Source organism: Bufo bufo, chromosome 8 (assembly GCF_905171765.1).
Source record: "Bufo bufo chromosome 8, aBufBuf1.1, whole genome shotgun sequence".
In the NCBI taxonomy this organism is placed as follows: Eukaryota; Metazoa; Chordata; class Amphibia; order Anura; family Bufonidae; genus Bufo; species Bufo bufo.
In genome coordinates, this window is record NC_053396.1 from 135,347,172 (window position 1) to 135,373,060 (window position 25,889).

General features: G+C 43.5%; 1 protein-coding gene across 1 annotated transcript in view; it reads left to right on the forward strand.

The window, feature by feature from the left end:
- Positions 1–25,889, forward strand: part of NRK (Nik related kinase) — a 336,723-nt gene that overhangs the window by 91,779 nt on the left and 219,055 nt on the right. The window contains exons 4-5 of the mRNA XM_040442402.1: positions 12,804–12,929; positions 20,730–20,840. Coding sequence (XP_040298336.1) covers positions 12,804–12,929; positions 20,730–20,840 — 237 coding nt within the window. The remainder of the gene's footprint in view (positions 1–12,803; positions 12,930–20,729; positions 20,841–25,889) is intronic.

The following is a 25,889-nucleotide window of genomic DNA, read 5'->3' on the forward strand; positions in this document are numbered from 1 at the left end:
TTCTCACGCGATTGCAAAGCGGATTAAAACACTTTGCACTCGCACGGAAAAATTGCGCATTTTCCCGCGACGCACACGCATCCTATCTGGCCCTCACACGCGACACCCGTGTGAAAGAGGCCTTACACTTTAACCACCTCAGCCCCCAGTGCTTAAACACCCTGAAAGACCAGGCCACTTTTTACACTTCTGACCTACACTACTTTCACCGTTTATTGCTCGGTCATGCAACTTACCACCCAAATGAATTTTACCTCCTTTTCTTCTCACTAATAAAGCTTTCATTTGGTGGTATTTCATTGCTGCTGACATTTTTACTTTTTTTTGTTATTAATCGAAATTTAACGATTTTTTTGCAAAAAAATGACATTTTTCACTTTCAGTTGTAAAATTTTGCAAAAAAAACGACATCCATATATAAATTTTGCTCTAAATTTATTGTTCTACATGTCTTTGATAAAAAAAAAATGTTTGGGTAAAAAAAAAAATCGTTTGGGTAAAAGTTATAGCGTTTACAAACTATGGTACAAAAATGTGAATTTCCGCTTTTTGAAGCAGCTCTGACTTTCTGAGCACCTGTCATGTTTCCTGAGGTTCTACAATGCCCAGACAGTACAAACATCCCACAAATGACCCCATTTCGGAAAGTACACACCCTAAGGTATTCGCTGATGGGCATAGTGAGTTCATAGAACTTTTTATTTTTTGTCACAAGTTAGTGGAAAATGATGATTTTTTCTTTTTTTTTTTCTTTTCTTACAAAGTCTCATATTCCACTAACTTGTGACAAAAAATAAAAACTTCTATGAACTCACTATGCCCATCACGAAATACCTTGGGGTCTCTTCTTTCCAAAATGGGGTCACTTGTGGGGTGGGTATACTGCCCTGGCATTCTAGGGGCCCAAATGTGTGGTAAGGAGTTTGAAATCAAATTCTGTAAAAAATGACCTGTGAAATCCGAAAGGTGCTCTTTGGAATATGGGCCCCTTTGCCCACCTAGGCTGCAAAAAAGTGTCACACATGTGGTATCGCCGTATTCAGGAGAAGTTGGGGAATGTGTTTTGGGGTGTCATTTTACATATACCCTTGCTGGGTGAGAGAAATATCTTGACAAAAGACAACTTTTCCCATTTTTTTATACAAAGTTGGCATTTGACCAAGATATTTCTCTCACCCAGCATGGGTATATGTAAAATGACACCCCAAAACACATTCCCCAACTTCTCCTGAGTACGGCGATACCAGATGTGTGACACTTTTTTGCAGCCTAGATGCGCAAAGGTGCCCAAATTCCTTTTAGGAGGGCATTTTTAGACATTTGGATACCAGACTTCTTCTCACGCTTTGGGGCCCCTAGAATGCCAGGGCAGTATAAATACCCCACATGTGACCCCATTTTGGAAAGAAGACACCCCAAGGTATTCAATGAGGGGCATGGCGAGTTCATAGAAATTTTTTTTTTTTGGCACAAGTTAGAGGAAATTGATATTTTTAATTTTTTTCTCACAAAGTCTCCCGTTCCGCTAACTTGGGACAAAAATTTCAATCTTTCATGGACTCAATATGCCCCTCACGGAATACCTGGGGGTGTCTTCTTTCCGAAATGGGGTCACATGTGGGGTATTTATACTGCCCTGGCATTCTAGGGGCCCTAAAGCGTGAGAAGAAGTCTGGAATATCCAATGCATTTGGATTCCGTGAGGGGTATGGTGAGTTCATGTGAGATTTTATTTTTTGACACAAGTTAGTGGAATATGAGACTTTGTAAGAAAAAAAAATAATAATTCCGCTAACTTGGGCCAAAAAAATGTCTGAATGGAGCCTTACAGGGGGGTGATCAATGACAGGGGGGTGATCAATGACAGGGGGGTGATCAATGACAGGGGGGTGATCAGGGAGTCTATATGGGGTGATAACCACAGTCATTGATCACGCCCGTGTAAGGCTTCATTCAGACGTCCGGATGCGTTTTGCGGATCCGATCCATCTATCAGTGCATCCGTAAAAATCATGCGGACATCTGAATGGAGCTCTACAGGGGGGTAATCAATGACAGGGGGGTGATCAGGGAGTCTATATGGGGTGATCACCACAGTCATTGATCATGCCCCTGTAAGGCTTCATTCAGACGTCCGGATGCGTTTTGCGGATCCGATCCATCTATCAGTGCATCCGTAAAAATCATGCGGACATCTGAATGGAGCTTTACAGGGGGTTGATCAATGACAGGGGGGTAATCAATGACAGGGGGGTGATCAGGGAGTCTATATGGGGTGATCACCACAGTCATTGATCATGCCCCTGTAAGGCTTCATTCAGACGTCCGGATGCGTTTTGCGGATCCGATCCATCTATCAGTGGATCCGTAAAAATCATGCGGACGTCTGAATGGAGCTTTACAGGGGGGTGATCAATGACAGGGGGGTAATCAATGACAGGGGGGTGATCAGGGAGTCTATGTGGGGTGATCACCACAGTCATTGATCATGCCCCTGTAAGGCTTCATTCAGACGTCCGGATGCGTTTTGTGGATCCGATCCATCTATCAGTGCATCCGTAAAAATCATGCGGACATCTGAATGGAGCTTTACAGGGGGTTGATCAATGACAGGGGGGTAATCAATGACAGGGGGGTGATCAGGGAGTCTATATGGGGTGATCACCACAGTCATTGATCATGCCCCTGTAAGGCTTCATTCAGACGTCCGGATGCGTTTTGCGGATCCGATCCATCTATCAGTGGATCCGTAAAAATCATGCGGACGTCTGAATGGAGCTTTACAGGGGGGTGATCAATGACAGGGGGGTAATCAATGACAGGGGGGTGATCAGGGAGTCTATGTGGGGTGATCACCACAGTCATTGATCATGCCCCTGTAAGGCTTCATTCAGACGTCCGGATGCGTTTTGTGGATCCGATCCATCTATCAGTGCATCCGTAAAAATCATGCGGACATCTGAATGGAGCTTTACAGGGGGGTGATCAGGGAGTCTATATGGGGTGATCACCACAGTCATTGATCATGCCCCTGTAAGGCTTCATTCAGACGTCCGGATGCGTTTTGCGGATCCGATCCATCTATCAGTGGATCCGTAAAAATCATGCGGACGTCTGAATGGAGCTTTACAGGGGGGTAATCAATGACAGGGGGGTGATCAGGGAGTCTATATGGGGTGATCAGGGGCTAATAAGGGGTTAATAAGTGACGGGGGGGGGGTGTAGTGTAGTGTAGTGGTGCTTGGTGCTACTTTACTGAGCTACCTGTGTCCTCTGGTGGTCGATCCAAACAAAGGGGACCACCAGAGGACCAGGTAGCAGGTATATTAGACGCTGTTATCAAAACAGCGTCTAATATACCTGTTAGGGGTTAAAAAAAACACATCTCCAGCCTGCCAGCAAACGATCGCCGCTGGCAGGCTGGAGATCAACTCTCTTACCTTCCGTTCCTGTGAGCGCGCGCGCCTGTGTGCGCGCGTTCACAGGAAATCTCGCGTCTCGCGAGAGGACGCGCCGGCGCGTCCAGGAGGAATGAATCAACCACCTCCAGGACGCGTCTGTGCGTACAGCGGTCCGGAGGTGGTTAAGATGGCCCATTCGACTAATATCAATGATTGATAGCATAACTGTCTAAACAGAGTTAGGCCTCTTTCACACAGCCGAAAAGGAATATGTCAGGATCTCCAAGCCAAAAAAACTGATGGTTTTTCATGCAAGTTCTGTCAGCTTTGCCTGCAATTGTTTTCAGCATTTCAGTTTTTTCAGATTGCATTCATTTTGCATTCAGTTTTCACGTGTGAGGAAAAACTGAAGACAACATCTCCTAGCTAATCTACCGTTAAAAACCGCTTTGCATCCGGATGCCTTTTGTTTTTCGTGTAGCCCAGGACTTTGTGAAAAATTGACAATTTAAACCATGTTGCGATTTTTCCTGACCACAAAAATGATCAGTGTAAAACAATGTACACAGACCCATTGACATTAATGGATCAATATTCTGTCTTCATGCCGTCTATTCGCAAATCAGAATGTACTTGGACAGAAAACTTACTTGTGTGAAATTAGCCTTAGCTGTCAGTCACTGATAAGACAGCCCCGCATACAACTGAACTCAGAAATAGCAAAGACTTATATGTATAAATTATAAGTTGTACTGAATTTCAAACCTATATATCAATCTGCTCAGCTCCTCCTGCTCTATAACCTGCTGCCTGCAGATTGCACTGCATTTCATGGTGACAAAGTGCTCTTTAAATATCCAGTGATCCAAGTCTGCAATTAGGAAGGCTGTGTTGTCTACCAGAGAGAAAGGTGAGCTCCTTCTATGGTTGAAGGTCAATGAGCAATAAAAACTAAATAGCACATGGCTTGCAAATATTAGTTGTTTGTTCAGATGTTCACCTGAAGACTCTTTGAAAGAGCAGCTTGTATTGTATTTTAACATTTTATTGATCAGTGGAGCTTAAAAATAGAACAGCTACATGGAGCCATCTGTGGTGCTCTGGAGATGTGAGGCCCTCAAATGACACTGAGTAAATCATTTTCTTTTACCTTGCTTTTATAGTGCCAGTATATTCAACATTGTCAACACTCACTGTCCCTAGTGGAGCTAATAATCTAAATTCCCCATCAGCATTGCCTGTGTCATATTGGAGTAAACCAGAATACCTGGTAGAAACCATCTACATGCAGATGTTGCCATTGGTTGGAATCAAACCCAGGACCCCCGTGTTGCAAGACCTCCAGGCTGTGTCTTCATGATTATACTACTCAGTTCCCATACTGAGGGAGTAGGAAGGTTCATTTACTGTCAACAGGTGTTCCTAGTTGGAAAAATCCACAGTCAAAACAATCTTATAACCATCCATGTGTTTGTTATTTGGGTCCTACACACTTCCCGAGTGGCTACAAGACCAACATCAACAAAGATCCTCCATCATTTACAAGACATACCAACGCAAATGACACCTTTGAAATATTACAAATAATAGTCCTTACAACAAACTATTCCCATACTACTACCGAATAGTACCTGAATAGTGCTGCCACATTTCATATTTTCCTCACAATTGAGCTTTGATTAAGTGTTGGGCAGACAGTACTGCCAGTACAATAACTGTGGGTCTAACTACTGATAACATTTCCTCTATAGTGGCAAAATGTGTGGTTATGTTATCTGGCACCTGTACAAATTATGACATTAAGGTCTCATGCACACGAGCATTGTTTGTTTCCGTGTCTGTTCCTTTTTTTTGCGAATAGGATGCGGACCCATTAATTTCAATGGGTCCGGAAGAAATGCGTGTGCTGTCCACATCAGTATGCCCCGAAACGTAGCCCCGCAAAAAAAAATAGAACATGTCCTATTCTTGTCCGTTTTAAAAAAAACGGATGGTATATGGATGGCATCCGTTTTTTTTTTTTTTTTTGCAGATCCGCAATTTGCGGACCGCAAAACACATACGGTCGTGTGCATGTAGCCTAAATCAGTCAGATCAGGAGAGTCCAAAGAAAACTTCCTTAACAGGAATCTACATGTGAGTTGCCATAAAAATGTAGCTAGTGTCTTCTTGTCCTAATCTTCCCAATCAGAGATCAGCATTAGAAAATGTACCAACTTTACACTCTCTGGCTCTGGCCAAAGGATTCATTTAAGGTTGTTAATAATAAACACACAGTGATGTCACCATTCAGGGACAATAAACACACAGTGATGTCACCATTCAGGGACAATAAACACACAGTGATGTCACCATTCAGGGACAATAAACACAGTGATGTCACCATTCAGGGACAATAAACACACAGTGATGTCACCATTCAGGGACAATAAACACACAGTGATGTCACCATTCAGCGACAATAAACACACAGTGATGTCACCATTCAGCGACAATGAACACAGTGATGTCACCATTCAGCGACAATGAACACAGTGATGCCATAATTAAGAGATAATATCTTTGCAAAGGATAAAAAAAGACAATAATGTCACAGCACAGCAGTAAGGGCCAAAGAAAGGTTACAGCACAGGAATGATAGTCACCGTGATGTCACCATTCAGCGACAATAAACACACAGTGATGTCACCATTCAGGGACAATAAACACACAGTGATGTCACCATTCAGGGACAATAAACACACAGTGATGTCACCATTCAGCGACAATAAACACACAGTGATGTCACCATTCAGGGACAATAAACACACAGTGATGTCACCATTCAGGGACAATAAACACACAGTGATGTCACCATTCAGGGACAATAAACACAGTGATGTCACCATTCAGGGACAATAAACACACAGTGATGTCACCATTCAGGGACAATAAACACACAGTGATGTCACCATTCAGCGACAATAAACACACAGTGATGTCACCATTCAGCGACAATGAACACAGTGATGTCACCATTCAGCGACAATGAACACAGTGATGCCATAATTAAGAGATAATATCTTTGCAAAGGATAAAAAAAGACAATAATGTCACAGCACAGCAGTAAGGGCCAAAGAAAGGTTACAGCACAGGAATGATAGTCACCGTGATGTCACCATTCAGCGACAATAAACACACAGTGATGTCACCATTCAGGGACAATAAACACACAGTGATGTCCCCATTCAGGGACAATAAACACACAGTGATGTCACCATTCAGCGACAATAAACACACAGTGATGTCACCATTCAGGGACAATAAACACAGTGATGTCACCATTCAGTGACAATAAACACAGTGATGTCACCATTCAGGGACAATAAACACACAGTGATGTCACCATTCAGCGACAATGAACACAGTGATGTCACCATTCAGCGACAATGAACACAGTGATGCCATAATTAAGAGATAATATCTTTGAAAAGGATAAAAAAAAGACAATAATGTCACAGCACAGCAGTAAGGGCCAAAGAAAGGTTACAGCACAGGAATGATAGTCACCGTGATGTCACCGTTCAAGGATTATGCACCTTGATCATCTCACAGCTTGTGACTTCACAGGAATATTCTACAAAGTGAATCACAAACATCTATTGTTAATTATCAGCGGAAAGCAGTGGTCAGTTGATGAACTGAGTCATGAGCCGACCAACATTTCCACCTTTTACTATCGCTTAGTTTTAATGTCTAGTTTTTAATCTTTTATATGTCATTTTAAGATTTACTATTGAATAAACAGTCTCTTTGTGCAGCGCTCGCTTGAATACCCTTCTACTGACACAAGCAGCACAGGAAGAATAGTCACCGTGATGTCACAGAAGGATTACACTGATCACACTGACCATTTCGCGGCGTATGACTGCACAGGAATACTGTCCAAAGTGATGTCACAGTACAGGAATAACAAACTATTATCAAGTATTATCACTATTCATGGATAATAAACTGTGATAGGAAAGAATATTGCAGACCGCGATGTCACAAGTTGGGAGTAATGCACACAGTGATGCCACAGAACAGGAATAATACATATACAGTTCGTCAGCTACAGATAGACAGAAGTCCCATAGATGGAATAGGACATTGGGGGGGGGGGCCCTGTTAGAGATTTGGACTAGGTCCCAGGAGTTTCAGGCCATGTCTCTGTTCATATATAATGGCACTGATCCACAGTGATGTCATAGCACAAGGATAATGCACATAGTGGTGTGTCATAGTAGATTAATTAAAAATGAAATTGCTATATAAGGTATAGTGGTTCTCGTCTTCCCTGTGTCACTGCAACCTCTGCATCCCAATTATTATTGCTGACTTTTATGGAATGACCTTTTTTTCTTTTTTTTTCTTGTACATTTTTTGAGCCAGTTATTATAACAAATGCCTTCTGTATATAGTGTATAACTGCGGCACAGAGCTTTATGTGACTGCAGGATGCTCTGGGTTAGTGTGGGGTCATCAGGACTTCTGTCAGGAAATGCTGCTGTATCATCTTACAGGGCGGGGATGAAACACAGATCCTAAAACAAGCAAAGGGTTCCGTTACCTCTCCCCGATGCTTATGCAGCAGTACTTCATATCCTGGTATCCATCATCATCTACTGCCATTTTTTAGAACGTTATCTCACCTAAACAAGGAACAGATTTACAACCCACTGCTAGATCTTGCAAATTTTTGTGATGATTAAAATATACATGATATGATAGAAGCACAGATAACATGCAGAATTCTTCCTTTTGATAAAAAGCAGAAGGCAATGTGCCATAAATGTCTGATAAATGTCAGTCACACCTCTGGGGCCTTCACCCATCTCCAGTATCCCCTGCTTCCCCTATAGTTACACCCCTGCCTCTGCGCTTTCCCTTTCCGCTATTGAGATCAGTCATAGGATCTCAAGAGCAGGGGAAAATGCTTCACTTTTGTCCCCATTCATTGTAATGGGGACAAAACTGAACTGAAGGGAACGGAGTGCGCCAGAATGTATTCCGTACCATTGCGTTCCCACGACGCACACAAAAGCGCTGTAAGCAGCGTTTGAGTGCGTCATGGGATGCAGAGCAAGACGGATCCGGCATGAAACACAATGTAAGTCAATGGTGACCGATTAGTTTTCTCTGACACAAAAGAAAACGGATCAGTTCCCCATCGACTTACAATGGTTTTAGAGACGGATCTGTCATGGCAAATTTAGAGATAATACAACCGGATCCGTCCATAACGGATGCAGACGGTTGAATTATCACGACGGAAGTGTTTTTGCTGATCCATGATGGATCCAGCAAAAACGCAGATGTGAAAGTAGCCTTAATATGTGGACTGCTCTCTCCATTCACTTCTATGGAAGTCATGGATCCGCAGGTTTTTTTTTTCTTCTCTTCTCCATAACTAACATAGAAGTAAATTGAAAAAGCCAAACAGGCGCACCCCCCTCCATCATCCTGGCAGTCTGTGCCCCAGAAAAGCACATCTAGGCCATTTCTGTTGGACAGTGGAAGCCACGCCCACCTGCTAAGCCCCACCCAGTTTCTCAAAAGTGCCTACATCTGTGTAGAAATTCAATAAAGTTGCAAATTGTGACTTTGCATGCCAGTTCTCTGATGAACATCCTTTGATAAATTCCCCCATATATATATATATGGGCAACCTCTGTAAATGGCCTAAAATAACAAACTAATGCATACTCACATGTTTTCTCTCCTGCTTTATCCGGCATTGAGCTCTGGTGCTCCAGCTGGGACATCTCTGCTGAGGCCAGTGATTGGCTGCAGTGGTGACCTGTGCGCACACAATGTCATTGCTGCAGCCAGGAAAACAAGGAGCAGTGGTGAGGACTGGAGCTCAGCGCAGGAAGCAGCAGAGGAGAAAATGGGCAAGTATTCATTCATTTGTTATTTTAGGCCATTTACAGGGGTAACCCAAGTTCTTATACAACTCAGTTTTTATCATATAAAACTAGAAAAAGCTGTTACAGTCCACCCCTTGAATCCTGCACGTCAATGCCTGGCCATTCAAACTTTTGCGCAGGTGCAGAAATGACCACAGGGTTCCTAACATGAGCAGTGAACAGAGGTGTATATACCTCCACTTCAAGCGGTCTGATGCCAGGATCCCAGGGGTCAATAGAGTGCTTCTGCGTCTGAGCAGGATTTAGAACAGCCAGGGTGCTGATGTTCAGGACACAAAGGGCGGAATGTATCAATTCTAAATAATTCAAATTTGTTACAAATTTCCCAATAGATTCTAATTTTGGCAAAATGCCTAAATGGCACAAATCACTCACAGCGGTAGCCACTGCTTTACAGATGAAATGGCAGAGAAGGCATCTGCCACTAAAATGGGATAATTTTTGGGCCGAAAATAAAATCCGACAGCACAGTGTGATTTTTAAGTAGGCTGTTTGTTAATACCGCCTACTATCTATTTAACCATAGCCATATATTTCGCTATCACTCTGACATGACTAATGCTGTTATGGTATTGAAGATCTTGAAAGGGGTTAGATACAGTCCTAGGAGACCCCAGAGTGTCATGCATGACTTTACAGGGCAGTCGCGGCACTTTTGATATGGTTGATTTGACCGAATCGGATACGATACGAGTTTTGGCAAATTCTCTAATCCCAGAAAATGATTGCAAAAATGCATGGATTTCAGAGCGTTTCAGCCAAGCCAAAAAAACAAACCAAAAAAAAACACCCACATAAATGCAGGGCGTCAGTGCTGTTAAAGTTCTATGGCTGTGTTCACAGGCAACAAAATTGTTGTGTCTTTTACAAAATACAGTTCACATGCTGTAGAGAAATTCTGCAGAGATTCTAGGGTGTGCTGAAAAAAATATTAAAATCACAGTGTGTTTTCTTTCTTCTGCAATATTTATTTTTTGTCAAATATCTCTAGGCACTGTATGGTGACCTATTCGGCCTCCTATTGAGGAGCTGAAGTTCACAGCACTTCCTGGTGTTGCGACTCATTATCTCAAGGTCTTTCATGGTTTACACTTTTATAGATATGAGTTACGGTAAGAGAAGCAAGACCAGCATGACCAGTCATATTTCTCAATTTCTGTTCCCAAAAACAAGCAGCCCCGATATAGTCATATCAAGTCCAAATATTCCCTACTTCTAACATTAGGCTTCCAAGCTCTACACACGTTGATAATGCATAGAATTTAGCAATTTCTCGCTCCTGTGACTATTAGCCACTCTGGGGGAAAAAAGCCTGTAAATGATCTTTACAGTTAAAGGAGTTGTCCATTTTCAAGAAAGATCTGATCCAGTGAGTCCCCGAGGAGCCGTTGCAGAGGATGAGAGTGGTAGTGGCCCCTGTGGCAGGCGCGGCACTATTAAGTGCTTTTTGCGCTGTGGCATTAGAAGAATTTTGATATCTCTGACTTTTAGTCTAACCAGACCGTCTATTACTCTGTAATTTCTCTAGCACTGTTCTATGGAAACAATAGGTTTAAAGAGCACACCAAATGCTTCAAATAACTTTTTTATTAACTTCAACTTTTCTTCATATATAACACTGCCGCCTCCGCAGCAGATAGTCCATGTACAAAACACGTGTTGAAAATATATCACAAAATGGCGGTATGCATAAGATGGTGGTTTAACTGTTCAATCTTGTCATTCAACATAAAATGGTGGATATATTTCTCTCTTGAGTATCTGTACTCTCACTTTAAGTTATTTAAGCACTTTATGATCTCTCTGAGAGGTATATCTGAGATTCGACCGATAGTTCTACTGATCTGTATGCAATTTTGTATGGATTGCTATTTGTATGCTATGGGCAGCATGGTGGCTCAGTGGTTAGCACTAGTGCCTTGCAGCACTGGGGTCCTAGGTTCGAATCCGACCAAAGACAAGCATGGAGTGCTTGCGTGGGTTTCCTCCGGGTACTCCGGTTTCCTCCCACACTCCAAAGACATACTGATAGGGACTTTAGATTGTGAGCCCCATTGGAGACAATTGGATGCTAATGTCTGTAAAGCGCTGCGGAATATAGTAGCGCTATATAAGTGCATAAAATAATAATAATATTTGTAGTTTGCAATTGGTGTAACTGTAAGTAGACACATATATAATGTTCATATTGTTAGTATTGTGTTTAGAACTGTATACTGAACTAGATATATAACGGTTTTAAATACCTATATTGGCCTCTTGTTCCCATAAAGCTCTCAGTGGAGTGAATGCCTCTTCAGCTCCTGTCTCCGGTAAATAATGATTCTAGCAGCAGGAGCTGGGGGAATTCCCAGACAGGCTGTCTGTGGGGCTGGCTGTGATGGGTGAAAATTCTTGCTGTATAAGAAGCTGGCTGTGATTGGTCTAGACTTCTGCCCAGTAACAACAGATTAACACTATACTTTCTGTTGTTTCTGCTGTGTCACTGAGCTTACCTTACATTACAAAATGAATCTTAAAGGCATATTATCTTTTTCTGCTTCTGTGAACACAAAATAAAACAGTTATATGACATCCAAAACATGATGTCACAGTAAATAACTCTGATTTTGTCTTGAACACATAAACATAGGAACTGCACTAAGGCTATTGGCAGGTTTAGCTGCCTCGATGAGATGTGTCACTGTGTATGCCCTCAGGACATCACTCCATAGGTATAAAATATAACTTGTGGTACATCCAACAGTAGTAGGTACAAAGTGTACTTTCGGTCACGAGATGAAGTATGGTGGATATAGGTGTCCACAATGTGATATAGGATTGGTGTTTCACTGGCCTGGAAGAGGTCTAGGTGATCGGTGTTTGAGCCGTAGTTCCCTCAGCTGCAACACTCCTACCAAGAGGGGAGGAACAGGGATGTTAGCCCTGTTCCTCCCAACCATACCTCACATGCTTATGATCAGGGCAGAAACATAAAATAATATACAACATTAATGCATAACTATATAACATAATTGCAGATACGCCCAGGTCCGGGGTACTGGACAGACAACACACAAGATCCTCCTGCAAAAAAGTACTAAGCGCTACTTACGTGACAGATTCGGTAACATCATGTTGACAACACGTGACTGCTGTAGCCAAATCGCTGGCCTCAATGGTGCAGGCTAGTCATTGGCTATCACACTCAGGTGTTCTTGATATGATGTCACTGCTTCATCCGGGTAAACAGAACCTGGCAGTTAGGACTGGAGCAGCAGTGGACGATCTTTCAGCTAAGTAATGCTCAGCTCTTTTTTACAGAAGGATCCCGTGTGCCATCTGGTTTCTTCCTGAAGGTAGCCATCTCCTTTATGGGAACCATCCTAGCAAGGGGGTAAAGTTGAACAACCCCTTGAACTATATACGTCAATGAATTCCAAAAATCTGATATTTGTATCTTGTTTTTTAGGATGAAGAAGAAGAAATAAAACTTGAAATTAACATGCTGAAGAAGTACTCCCATCACAGAAACATTGCTACATACTACGGAGCTTTTGTCAAGAAAAGTCTAGCGGGTCAGGATGATCAGCTTTGGGTAACTATTAATGTTTGGATGGCTAGTTCCAGGGGTCAAGTCCTGGGGAAAAAAGTGTGGGAACTTACCCAAGATCCACTGCAAACCCCCCCCCCCCCCAAAAAAAATATATATATTTCGCTGAAAATTCAGTGCAAAATTTATTGTAAAGTGCCAGTTTACACAAACAACTGCAAAATTAACATGAAATAAACATGGAGATCCCAGTGCCAGCTGCCTTGCTGGTGGACGATTGGCATATACTTCTGCTGTGGCCGTGGCCCACAGCATAAGTATATGCCAATCGTCCACCAGCAAGGCAGCTGGCACTGGGATCTCCATGTTATTGGTCAGTTAATACATCAGGGACCCCCTGGCATGGGGCCTGGGCATAGCTAAGTGCAAACTGGGTGATCCATAGGCAGGACCGGGTGGCTGCCCTCATCCACCAGCCCGTCCCTAATGCCAGTCAATACCCCCTTAGGAAATCTCTCATCAGATGTGAGAGCAGCAGCGATCGATCAGCCAGGATTAATGTGCACAGTGGGAGGCCTCGCTTAGGCAAGTGACAAACTGCCCCCCTCATTCTTAGGCAAGTGACAAACTCAGCTCTGCTACATCTACAATGAGCAACTACAACAAATGTAATGCCAAACTGCAGTTCCTCTATGTGATGCCTTGGATAGCTTCCACTGGACCCACAGGCTGTGGGTCCAGTGGAAGCTATCTGAGGCATCACAATCACATAGAGGAACTGCAGTTTGGCATTACATTTGTTGTAGTTGCTCATTGTAGATGTAGCAGAGCTGGGTTTGTCACTTGCCTAAGATTGAGGAGGGGGGGGCAGTTTGTCACTTGCCTAAGGCCAGGGTAAGGTGGGCCTCCCAACCCAGGCTGTGCACATTAATCCTGGCTGATCGATCTCTTCTGGCCTGCTGCTGTGCTGCCTGCAGTCACATCTGATGAGAGTACTGACTGAGATAAAAGAGGGGGTATTGACTGGTCTGGTCTGGGGCTGCTGGCCACCGGCGCTCCCACCAGGCGGGTCAGGGCCCCCGGACTCACTCAGGGACAGTCACAGACACTTAGACTGGTCTGGACCGGACCACCAGGACCGCGGTCTGGTCGGATAGTCCAGCCACGCTCACCTCAGCAGACAGGAGTCAGGCAGTCGCAGGCTCAGGATAGGAGGAGGGGAGCTCTCAGCCAGGAGGGGGGTGGAGTCAGTCAGTGAGTCACTCGCAGCCAGCACCGCTGCACACAGCTTCCTCTTCCGTCCTCAACTGAAGCCGCTCCCCTTCCCTCCTCACTTAGCCTGCCCTGCACAGTGCGAGTCACGCAGGACCTCTCCTCCGCTCCGCCCCCTGTGAATCTGATTTCACCGCTTCCCCTCCTGGTCCTTTTGACCTGAAAGGGAACGGCGTTCCTGCCATGAAAAAAGTGCAGGAACGCCGTTCCCACACGTTCCCCCTCGACTCGACCCCTGGCTAGTTCCTCAAATAATCTTTTAATACAAGTGCAACAAGGTAATTTGCCTATGCCTCACTATCAACACTTAGGCTTCATGTACACATCCATATCCGTACACAGATTCTGTCCACGTGCTCCACGCACTTTCCGATTACGCATGTCCCGCACTGTTGGAGAAATTCCTATTCTTTTGTTTTCTTTTTTTTACACTTAACTTTTAGAAGGTGCACAGAACCAGCAGGAAATTACCAGTGTAAAATGGTTACCTAGAAAATTTGACAAATAAATAAATTAGAAACAGAGCAGTGTTTGCCTGTCGGCTATGTCTAGTATTGCAGTCCTTCTCCTTTTACGTGAAAGGGGCTGAACTGCATCAACATCATAGCTCATGCACAGGTGTGGTGCGACTTCTGAGAAAAGAAAAAAATATATATTTAGTTTCAAAAAACATTTATTTGGTTTTTGAGAAATTTAAGCAAAAAAGACATACATAACAAAATATTTCAAAGGAAATACAGAAAAAATAATAAATGTTTAAGGCATATACATGTTTGTTCAAAATTCGGTATATTCATAGTAGATGAAGTTCCATCAGACCCGGGTGAGGGCATCGTGTATCAGATAAAGACCCAAACATTGAGTGAAGTTTGACATAGGGGCTTATAAGGAAATACTGTAGCGTATATCCGGGGCATAGGAAGAGGACAGCCACGGTTCCCAAACCCTTTCAAATGAACAGAATGTATCAGTACGTATGGCAGATAATTTTTCACATTGTAGAATTTTGTTAATCCTGTCAAGCACCATTTGGAAGCAAAGAGCATCAGTACGCCACTTAAAGGCTATGTGGATCCTGGCAGCCATCAATATGTGTTGGGAAAGTTTAAACTTGGCGAATGTCAGCCAATGTGGTTTATCGCCCAATAAGCACAAGGGAAGTGTCGTAGGGTAATCACATTGTAAAACTGTAGACAATAGTGCAGTTGTTTGGGCCCATAGCCTTCTAACAATTGGGCAAGTCCACCAAATGTGGAGCATAGATCCCTCTTCTCCGCAACCTCTAAAGCAATTGGGAGAAACCTCTGGGTATATACGATTGAGTTTAGTAGGGACCATATAGGTTCTGTGAAGTAATTTAATTGAGGTTTCAGCTAATGTGACCTGCCAGGATCCTTTTGTAAGGGTCTGCGATCTTTGATACCATTTGGGGAAAGAGGATTCCAGTTGCATGTCCTTCTCCCAGGCCTTCATATAAGGTAATTTAACCTCTTCAGGTACGTAACAGAGTAAGCCATAAATACGAGAGAGTAACCCCTGCCTATAAAGGGAATATGTAACTGATCTTTCAAATGGGGAGAACAAAATGTTCCTATCTGACATTTGCAATGACTTCAAGAAAGAGAACACTTGATTCAGACGCAAATTCTCCCCAGGCGGGGGGGAGTGTATCTCCCTGAAGTTGTCAATTGTTAACAATTTACCTCTAGATAGGAACTTATGAAGCATACATATGAAGCATACATAATCGATTGTTTAACCACCATGAAAAGTTGCGATGCTGGAGACCCGGGGAGAACTGCGGGTTCCCTAATAAGTAGACTAGAGGGGAGGGTTTGGATTGAAGATTACTCTTAAATCTAACCGATCTCCACAGGAGTACTGAGTAATAAGATAGCGGTGAGATAGACTTAATAGTACGCGGAATACTGCTAACATTCCAGATCAAAGCCCTCCAGGAATATGGAGAGAAACTAGAGGCCTCCATTTCAATCCACAAGGGATGTAGTTTCGGATCTAGGTGGGTTAGGAACATTTGGGCTAGTCTGGCAGCTTTATAATATTTTAACAGGTCCGGGACAGAATTGATTTGGCAATGCGAGGGCGTTTATTCGCCCATATAAACCTAAGCACGTCTCCCTGAAGGGACCTCAAGTCCGATAGTGGGACAGGTACTGGGAGGGCTCTAAATAAGTACAATAAGCTTGGAAGCGTAACCATCCTAATTATGTTAATCCTCCCCACCCAGGATACTGGAAGTTTCTGCCATGAAGCTAGATCCTGGCGTATCTTACGAAACATTGGTAGGTAATTTATTTTATATGTGTCCTCTAGTGAACTCGGTATCGAGACCCCCAGGTAGGAGACGTGCTTCGGTCTGCACTGAAAGGGGAATTTTTGTAAAAGTAAGGTTTTTGTTATTTCTGGTGTATTACAAAGCATTATTTCAGATTTGGTATGATTTATTGTTAGGCCCGATGCTTTGGAAAAAGAGTCAAGTAGTTTTAGTAGTGAAGGGAAGGAAATAATAGGGTTAGTAATTGATAACATTAAGTCATCAGCGAACAGACTTAATTTGTGTTCAGTGGCCCCAATCGAGAAGCCTGTGATGTCTTTGTGTGCTCTGATACGGGCCGCTAAGGGCTCGATGGCCAAGGCAAAAAGTGCTGGGGATAGGGGACAACCTTGACGCGTTCCCCTCCCAATATGAACAGGTTGGGCTAGAGTGGTCGGGAGTTTGAGATTGGCTTTAGGGTTGGAGTAGAGAGCTTGGATAGCCCTAAGAAAGGGTCCCTTAGTACCCATTACTGTAAGGACCTTATACAAGTATGGCCAGGTAACAGTGTCAAAGGCCTTTTCAATATCCAATGCCAGGAGGGCTAGCGGGGTCTTTTGTTTATGAGATGAGTGTATAATGTTCATTATTTTTCCTATGTTATCTGGAGCTTCCCTACCAGGGATGAATCCCACCTGGTCTCTATGGATGAGGTCTGGAATGAACCTATTGAGTCTGTTAGCTAATATTGATGTAAAAAGCTTGTTGTCAATATTCAGTAGAGAAATTGGTCTGAAATTAGTTGTGAGCAAAGGATCCTTATTAGGCTTAGGGATGACCGTAATGGACGCATTAAGAAATTCTTCCGGGGGCGAGACTCCCTGCATCAGCTGGTTGCATATGTTAGTAATGTGAGGGATAAGTTGTGGAGCCAGTTTTTTTATAATAGAGAGCAGTATACCCGTCGGGGCCTGGGGCTTTTCCAAGTTTAAGGGACTTAATGGCAAATGTCACCTCGTCTGTCGAAATTGGCTTGCATAGTTCAGACTGCGCCTCTGGGGATAGTATGGGTAGCCTAGTTGATGAAATAAAATCGTCTATCTGAGGAACAGTATCCCCCCCTGGTGGAGTATAGAGAAGCTCATAATATTTATGGAAAGTTTTATAAATAATATCTGGGTGGGAAGTGACATGGTCAGGCCTAGATTTGAAATACTTGGTTGGTCTTTTGTCTCGCTTTAAGTTGACTGGAAAGTAGTTTATCAGGCTTGTTAGCGTACCTATAATAAAAAGAACCTGTCCAGCGGAGAGCTTTCTCTGTGTTATTAGTAAGTAACATATTTAGCTGCTGTTTCACATCTTTAACAGCTTTTAGGAGATATAGAGATGGGTTCCTTTGGTGTGCCCATACAAGCCTATTAAGTTTAAACTCCAGATTAGTTTGAGTCTGCATACGTTCTCTTTTTCGTCTGGATGCTATACTTATCAATTTACCCCTAATAAAAGCTTTATGTGTAAGCCAAAGATTCATGGGGTCCATATCGGGGGTAGCATTGTCAGCAAAGAAGTGTGAAATATCTTCTTGCAATTGGGAAAGAATTGCAGGTTGTGTTAAAATGGATTCATTGAGTCTCCATATTGCTCTGGTATAGTTTTGGTGAGGTGCTGAGAAAGCTGATAGGACCATATCATGGTCTGACCAGGGTGACACAATATGTCTGGAATAAGATAGGTTAGGGAGACTGGATGTAGAAGCCAGGATCAAATCAATACGGGAGTATACCTGGTGAGCAGGGGAGTAATATGTATAGCTCCTTTGAGAGCCATTATGCTCTCTCCATGTGTCAGCCAAAGAAAGGGATTGTAGAAGTTGGTTTATCCTGCTGGACAAAGTTTTAGAGCGTGGAATAGGTTGTGGGGCAGAACGGTCCAATGTAGGGTGAAGGGTAATATTAAAGTCACCACACCAAATTATTTTTTGGTAGGAAAGAGATTCAACTATTTTACCTACATCCTCTAGAAATGAGATGGGTCTATCATTGGGGGCGTAAGTATTAACCAGACATAGAGTTTCCTCTCTGTATATCCCCACTAGAATAACAAACCTTCCCTCTGGATCAATACTGGTATGGGTAATAGTTATGGGAAAGGAATTTCTCAAAAGTATTGCCGCACCTCTGCTTTTAGAATGATAAGTGGATGAGTAATATCTTGAGTACTGAGGGTGAAGATATTTAGGGTGGGAGGTGTGTGAGAAATGGGTCTCCTGAAGGCAGATGACATCCGGCGCGTGAATTGAGATATGAAGAGAATGCAGTTTTCCTCTTCCTAGGGGAGTCAAATCCCCTAACGTTATGGGTTAATATGTTATACATCTTGAAAAGTTAGAGGAGTGAATGAGAAACCTGAACGCGCCAGACATCATCCGCCTCACGCCACACCTCCCCCCCAACTGTCTGGACAACAACATCCACCATAGTCACATACATATGCAATGCCTCAAAATGAAGAACAACATAAAAATGGGTATAAAACAACAAAAAATAACATAAAGGGCTTTGGGGCCCGTAACTTACAACCTGTTTGGTTGGTAGATGCGGAAGGAGAAACAGCCAAACTTTGGCTAGCCTCGTCCCTCCACATAAACACATGGTTAAGGTCAGCATGAAAGTCCACATCGCCGGTACCCTATAGGAAAAAAGGTTAAAGAGGCCTAAACTGTATTAACTTAACATATGTCGATAGACAAACAACGAAATGGATCCAAGCGGATCTAGAGTCCTCATCGGTGTGCTAGGTATGAGGAAGAGATATGGAAATCAAGAGGCCTTCGGTCTGCCCGATCCGGAGGATGTTGGAGTGACCATGGTCCAAACTCTTGCCGGTCGCTGCGGTTGTGGAGCGGGACTAGGAGGCGATGCGAGCTCACACTGCACTCCGGCCCGCTGTAGCGCTTCCAGCCCTTCTGACGGTGAACGCACCGTATGTGAGCGAGAGTTCACTTGGAAAGTCAGGCTAAAAGGGAAGCCCCATCTATACCTGATCTGGGCCTTCTGAAGAGCTTGGGTGACCAGTCTCATTTCCCGCCTTCGTCGAAGCGTGGATGGAGCAAGGTCTGCATACAGGTGGACCGAGGAAGGTAGTCCGGGTAGGGCCGGGATGCCTCTGGCTGCAGATAATATTTTATCTCGGGTCCCAGGATGGTGAAATTTAAGAATTACGTCTCGAGGTAAGTCCGAGCTGCGGGGTTTCTCTAGTGCTCTGTGAACCCGGTCCATCTTTAGGTAGTTGATTTCTTCCTGTGGTAGGAGCGCTGAAAACAGGGAGGAGAGGGTGGCTTGGAGATCTTGGTATGATTCAGGGAGTCCCCTGACCCGTAGATTCCCTCTCCTGGACCTATTCTCTAGGTCTTCAATCTTAAGCTCCAAATCAGCCAGTTGGGCCTCGTGTGAGTTAATGTCATCCCTATCGCGGCCTATGGCGTCTGAGATGTCATCCGTGCGTGTCTCTAGTTCAGAGACTCTGTTCCCTAGATCTTGGATCTGGCGGGAAAACTCTGTGACCGCCTGGGACAATTCAGACCGGAACAATGCTGCAATGTTCTTGTAAAGGTCCTCTTGACCCACATTATGGTCATTAATGTCCGGAGACGGCTCACCTTCAGAAGAGGAGACAGGGCTCGGTGGTTCAGCGGCGGCATCCGCCATGACAGTATGCCTTGTCTGCCGGAAAAGTTCCGGTAAGGTCTGTGAAGAAGCGGGTGTACCAGGTATTTTCGACCTCCCCTTGGAGTGGGTCATCTTAGGGGTCCGTTGCATGTAGTTGCAGGCGTATTGGAGCCTGATTCAGGCGCTAAAGTGAGGGTAAATCGGCGTGCGGTGCGGAGCTCACAGAATCATGTCTTCCTCGTGAGCCTCGCGCATGCGCCTCAAAAATATATATTTAGCTAGGGATGGGCAAGTGGGACGAGTGCCCTGTGTGATGGACACCAAAAGGGGCACCAACAGGTCATTCTGCAAAAATGCAGGGCTAGAGAGGTCTACTGAATCCATGCCAGAGGTGAAAAAACAAATCTAACTACACCCCTGCTTTCCAACTATATAACATGTTAAATAGGCTTGGGATAGTGTACAGTACTGGCATTATTGATCTGAATGTTACCTGCTGTGTCTAACATCAAGAAGGCCAAGTGTTATGTCACCATTTGTTAAAAAAATGTTTCCTGGATTATTTGATGCCAAGAAAACAAGCAAGTTTCTCTAACGTTGATGCTGCATGATGTTCTCCCTCTGTTACAGCTGGTAATGGAATACTGTGGAGCAGGGTCAGTTACCGACTTGGTCAAGAAGACAAAAGGCAATTGCTTTAAAGAAGATTGGATTGCATACATATGCAGAGAGGTTCTGCGGGTAGGTTCTTACAGGTTTTCTAATTACCTAATATATTATTGATCAAGTAGAATCAGAAAAACTCACACTCGAAGTATGGCCACATGATCAGGTTCCCTGATGCAGTTCTGGAAGCCAAAAACATGAGTTAAATCAAGAATGAAGAGACATAGTATCTGTCCTTTATTCTTTCTTCTCTACTTATGATCCACTCCTTATTTTGGCTTCCAGAACTGCATCAAGAAACCTGAAGTTCAGACCCTTGAAACACCATATTGAGTGGTAGTTATTAGAAATGAGCAGATCAATTTGTACAAATCAGATTTGTTCAGAAATCAGCCTCAACAGGGTCAAATTGATCAGTTTCACCTACACAGTTGTTCAGAGCAGAGGCGCAAGCGCACAGGCTCCAGGATTGATTCCTGAGCAGCGCAGATGCCGACTGTGCATGCGCCGCTCACGTCTGAGTACACCAGGAAATGTAGCGGTGTATGCACAGTTAGCATCTGCCACTGCATTTTGCGCTGTGGCAGATGCTGGAGCAACTGTGCAGGTGTGAGATTGACAGGGTCAGGTGCGATGTCTGGCCCCATCAATCAAATAGGAGAGGAAAGTCTTTTAAGCAGTGGGGTCAGCCTGTCGCTACTCAAGGGGGGCTGGTTTTTGAACAAATTAGATTTGTGCAACTCAATTTGCTCATCTCTAGTAGCAATAGAACAGCTAATTTCTTATATGCTGTAATGATTGTTTTATGAAAGAGACTAGTTCTTTACTGGCCTATCCGAGGCGGAAGGTGACAGATACTCTGATGATACAGTTTTTTTTTATTGAACCAGTCATTTTGAAAAAATCTATGATTTAGGCTCCATTCACACGTCCGCAAAATGGATCCGCATCCTTTCCGCAATTTTGCGGAAAGGGTGCGGACCCATTCATTCTCTATGGGGACGGAATGGATACGGACAGCACACAGTGTGCTGTCTGCAGCCGCAATTGCGGAGCGCGGCCCCGATTTTGGGTCCGCAGCTCCGCAAAAAGATAGAGCATGTCCTATTCTTGTCCGCAGCTTGCGGACAAGAATAGGCATTTCTATGGGGGTGACGGGCTGGTGTGTTCCGGACCTGCAATTTGCGGGTCCGCAACACACCACTGACGTGTGAATGTAGCCTAACAGTTCCAGAGTGGGCTGAGCACTAAAGTCCTCTCAACACTGAGAACAAGCTACTGGTCTTCATGTTCATGAGCCACCGGCTCTCCCAGTCTCCCCTGCAGATGACAACTCTCTTCCTACTTCATTCAGTGACAGTGAAGCTCGGAGGGCAAGGAGCTCTTATCTATGAGGACTCAGGAACCTGTGCAGTTTATGAGGTGGACTGCAGTGCTCAGCTCACACTGGAGCTGTTTAATATGGATCTAAGCAAGACAATTGGGTCAATTCAAGTGACCAAGCGTGTTGCTCAGAATCTCTGTCCCCAGGTCCACCTGATAATACTTTCTGATCTTTAATCTACTTTCCACTTGTTTCCAGTTAAAAGGGTATTTGGGACAAAAGTTATTTGTCACTTCTCAACCCTAGATCACTGCACTGAGCTCATATATTTGTGTCACTCCCACAGATTTTGAATGGAGTGTGCATGCTCAACCAATGCTGTATTCCTGGAGAGGAGAGACGACTAGGGTCCTCCATTCTAGTGATCAGTCTGGTTCCTAACCCGTAGGACCCCTACCGATCTAACATTTTTATCTAGTGGATAGGAGATAACATTCATGGTCGGGCTGTCCATTTAAAGTAGTGAACAGTATAATATTAGAAAAACATAGTTCCTTTTTTTAGAAACATCACCATACAGTATTTTTATCTGATGCAACCTATATAATTTAGTACAAAAAACTACCTAATACAACTCCCAGCCTTTTCAAACAAAGTTAAATGTAATATATTTTAGGAATACACATTTACCTTCTAAATTGTATGGTTATTGAAAGACAGCTACCAAATGGTTTCTAATGATCTGTACCTTATTTATAATATCCTATTATGACGTCCGGCAGTAGTAGAAGGTTGTCCCTCATTTGGAATATCTATTGAGTTGGAGTAGAGCCTAGCTACTAAAAACTTTACAGTTTTGGAGCACCCAAGATACCCATGTATTACTTTGATTTAAAAAAATATATAATATGGATTGTATAATGCAGACAACCCCTTCAGTACAGTAACCAGAGAGCTATATTGGCAGCGGATCTAGAAGGCTGTTGCAGTAGAGAGCAGCCTGCTGGATATTGTCAGATTCTACACTTCACCGCCAGTTCCCCATTGACCATAATGGGATCCGGCCATCATCTAGCAGCTTTCCGGCTTAAATGCCGGTTGGACAAAGAACGCTGCATTTGCAATGGGCAGCCTCTCCCTAGGGATGGATATATATATATATATATATATATATATAAATAAATATAAATATATATACGCGTCCCAGGTGTAGGAATGCCGAGTGGTATAGTGGGCCTCAAATGTCCCTTTATGTGTGTCATGGTGCTCCTACCTGGATACTGCTGGACCCCAGGGTTTGGCTCCGAAGCAATAAATAGGGGGAATAATTTAGGGATTTGAAAGAAAGATTGAGTCCAGACCTTGTAGGTAGTTGAGCAGCAGCTTTGCTTTAGTAAACGTTTTTCTAAACAGTTTACAGACTTTGTCTTGGTCCCCGTAGGCTTTAGCATTAAAACTGGCAGGCGAACTCAACTCTACTACATCTGTTTCTCTCTGGCTCTGCTGTACTGACAGGCTGACTGTATGACTTTGCTTCTTCCTGTATGCTGCACTTCTCTTTGTATGGTTTGTCTCTAGATTAGGCCAGGGTAACTTTCCTCCTGTTCCTGAGGCTCTAAGCTTTGGCCTCCATGGCCAGCAGAGCTTAAGGTACACCCTTCCCCTAACAGGGGGTAAGCTAGACTAACTCTCACTAATTCCCACCCTTCCTGTAGTCAGTGGGACTTAGAATGGAATGGAAGGTTCCATTCTATCTAACTGCAGATTTGCCATGTTTGCTGCCACCTGATGGTGAACCAGGCACATTACATATAAACAGTCGCAAACATTAGAAATGCACAGTGTGGTGAACCTGGAACAGAATGCATAGATGACATTAGCAGACACAAATAGAAGTCGGGTGCAGGAGTGGTAACACCACTCTGGGGTGTTACACATTCAAGGGCATAGATGCCAACCTTTAGCCGAGTGGCACAGGCAAGTTGCGAGTGTATGGATTCCAAAGTGAGACAGACGCCTGAAATCCAGGTGCCTATTTTGCATGGAAAATAAAAAAATAAATAAAAGTAAATTACAAAAATGTATTTCATGTCATTTAGAATAGTTTTTAATGAAGTTTTTCTAAAGTTTAGGAACACTTTAAATTAGCACACTGACCCTCTATAATTAGTACATACTGTAATTTACCTAATACTGGAGGAATATTGCAAGCTAGAGGACAGCTTTGTAAGCATTTGAAAATCAGCATGAAACTTTCACTCTTGAAGGATTTTACAGCATTTTAAGGCAAAAAACACATTTAAAATGCATGTGATGCAGCTTTGTATCAATTATATATCACAGATTGTGCATGGCCTAAGCAGAAAAATGTACATTACAAATGTGTTTCAATTCTGTTTATCCACACAGTCTTTCTCCATATCCCAATAGATCGTTCCAATTGGAGAAAATGTTATGCAATGAAGCTCTATGAAAGAGTATTTGACAGTAAAAATAAATCCATGATCCTCTTCATGGTCACATTGTTAAACATTCTGTCAAGTCAGAGATTAGTGATTGCCAGTACCCATTAATACAGCTCTCACAGGGGATGCTGCCCCCTTTACTAGACTTTAAGATTTTCAGTCTATGTGACAGGGGGGTATAGTCTATATGCAACATTAATCTTTCTACAACCCTAGGCCAGCAGGGTTTCTGGCATGGAACCTTTATCTGCCTAGACCACCAGGGATAAAAGGGATTAAAGGGGATGTCCAGCTGTTAATATTGATGACTTATCGTCAGGACAGGTCATCCATATCTGATCAGTGGGGGCAGTGGCGGACACAGACAGCAGAGGGCCCCTGTGGAAAGAATGTTCCTGGCTGTTCTCTCCTGGAACAGCCTGCCAGAATAACTAATGTAGATGTGAAAGTAGCCTAATACAGGTCCACATACCCCTTCCATCCAGTGACGTCTCATTTGATGTAGATGTTCTCTGTCCTCATCTTCTCTTTTCAGACCAGACTGCCATGATTATTTCTTTCAGCCATCTCTTCTTTCTGCAGAGTTTGAAAGACATCTTAGTTTCCTACTTTTCCCATCATCCTCCCACCTTCTGAACACCCCATCCTGCCCCCCCCCCCCCAATACTGTGCCCGCTGTGCTTCCTATACAAGTTACACATTTCAATAATTGGCAGACAGTGTCCTAAAAAAATAACTGCGCCCAGGAAACAGTGTCCCTGACACTAATAGTGTAAACATAATGTTCCCCAAAAATAATTGTGCTAAGCTGATACCGTGCCAGGGTGCCCCCCACAGTAATACTGCTCCCCAAAGTCCCACCAATAGAAATAATTATCTACCAGACAACACGTAGTAGTAATAGTGCCCCTGTAGTAATAATGTCCCCACTGTGTCACAGAAGTAATAATGCTCCCATAGTGTTCATACTAGTATTCATGTTCCTCATAGTCCCTCAACTGTAATAAAGCTCACCATAATGCCCATGGTAATAATAATTCTCGTTATAATGTGTTACAGTAAAAATAAAAATGCCCTGTTGTGTGGCAGTATAAAAAATACCTCCTCTTAGTGCCCCCTGTAGAGCCAATGTCCCCATAGTGCCCGCACAATGTGTGCCAATGCCCCCTACTGTGTGCCCAAAAAACCCTCTTAGTGCCCCCAGTTGAGACAAGGTCCCCATAGTACCCTATAATTTGCGCCAGTATAAAATACTCCTATATCGTGCCCCAATAGTGCGCCTCCCCTTATCCCCATGGTGCCTGACAATGTGCCAGAATAAAATGCCCCCATAAT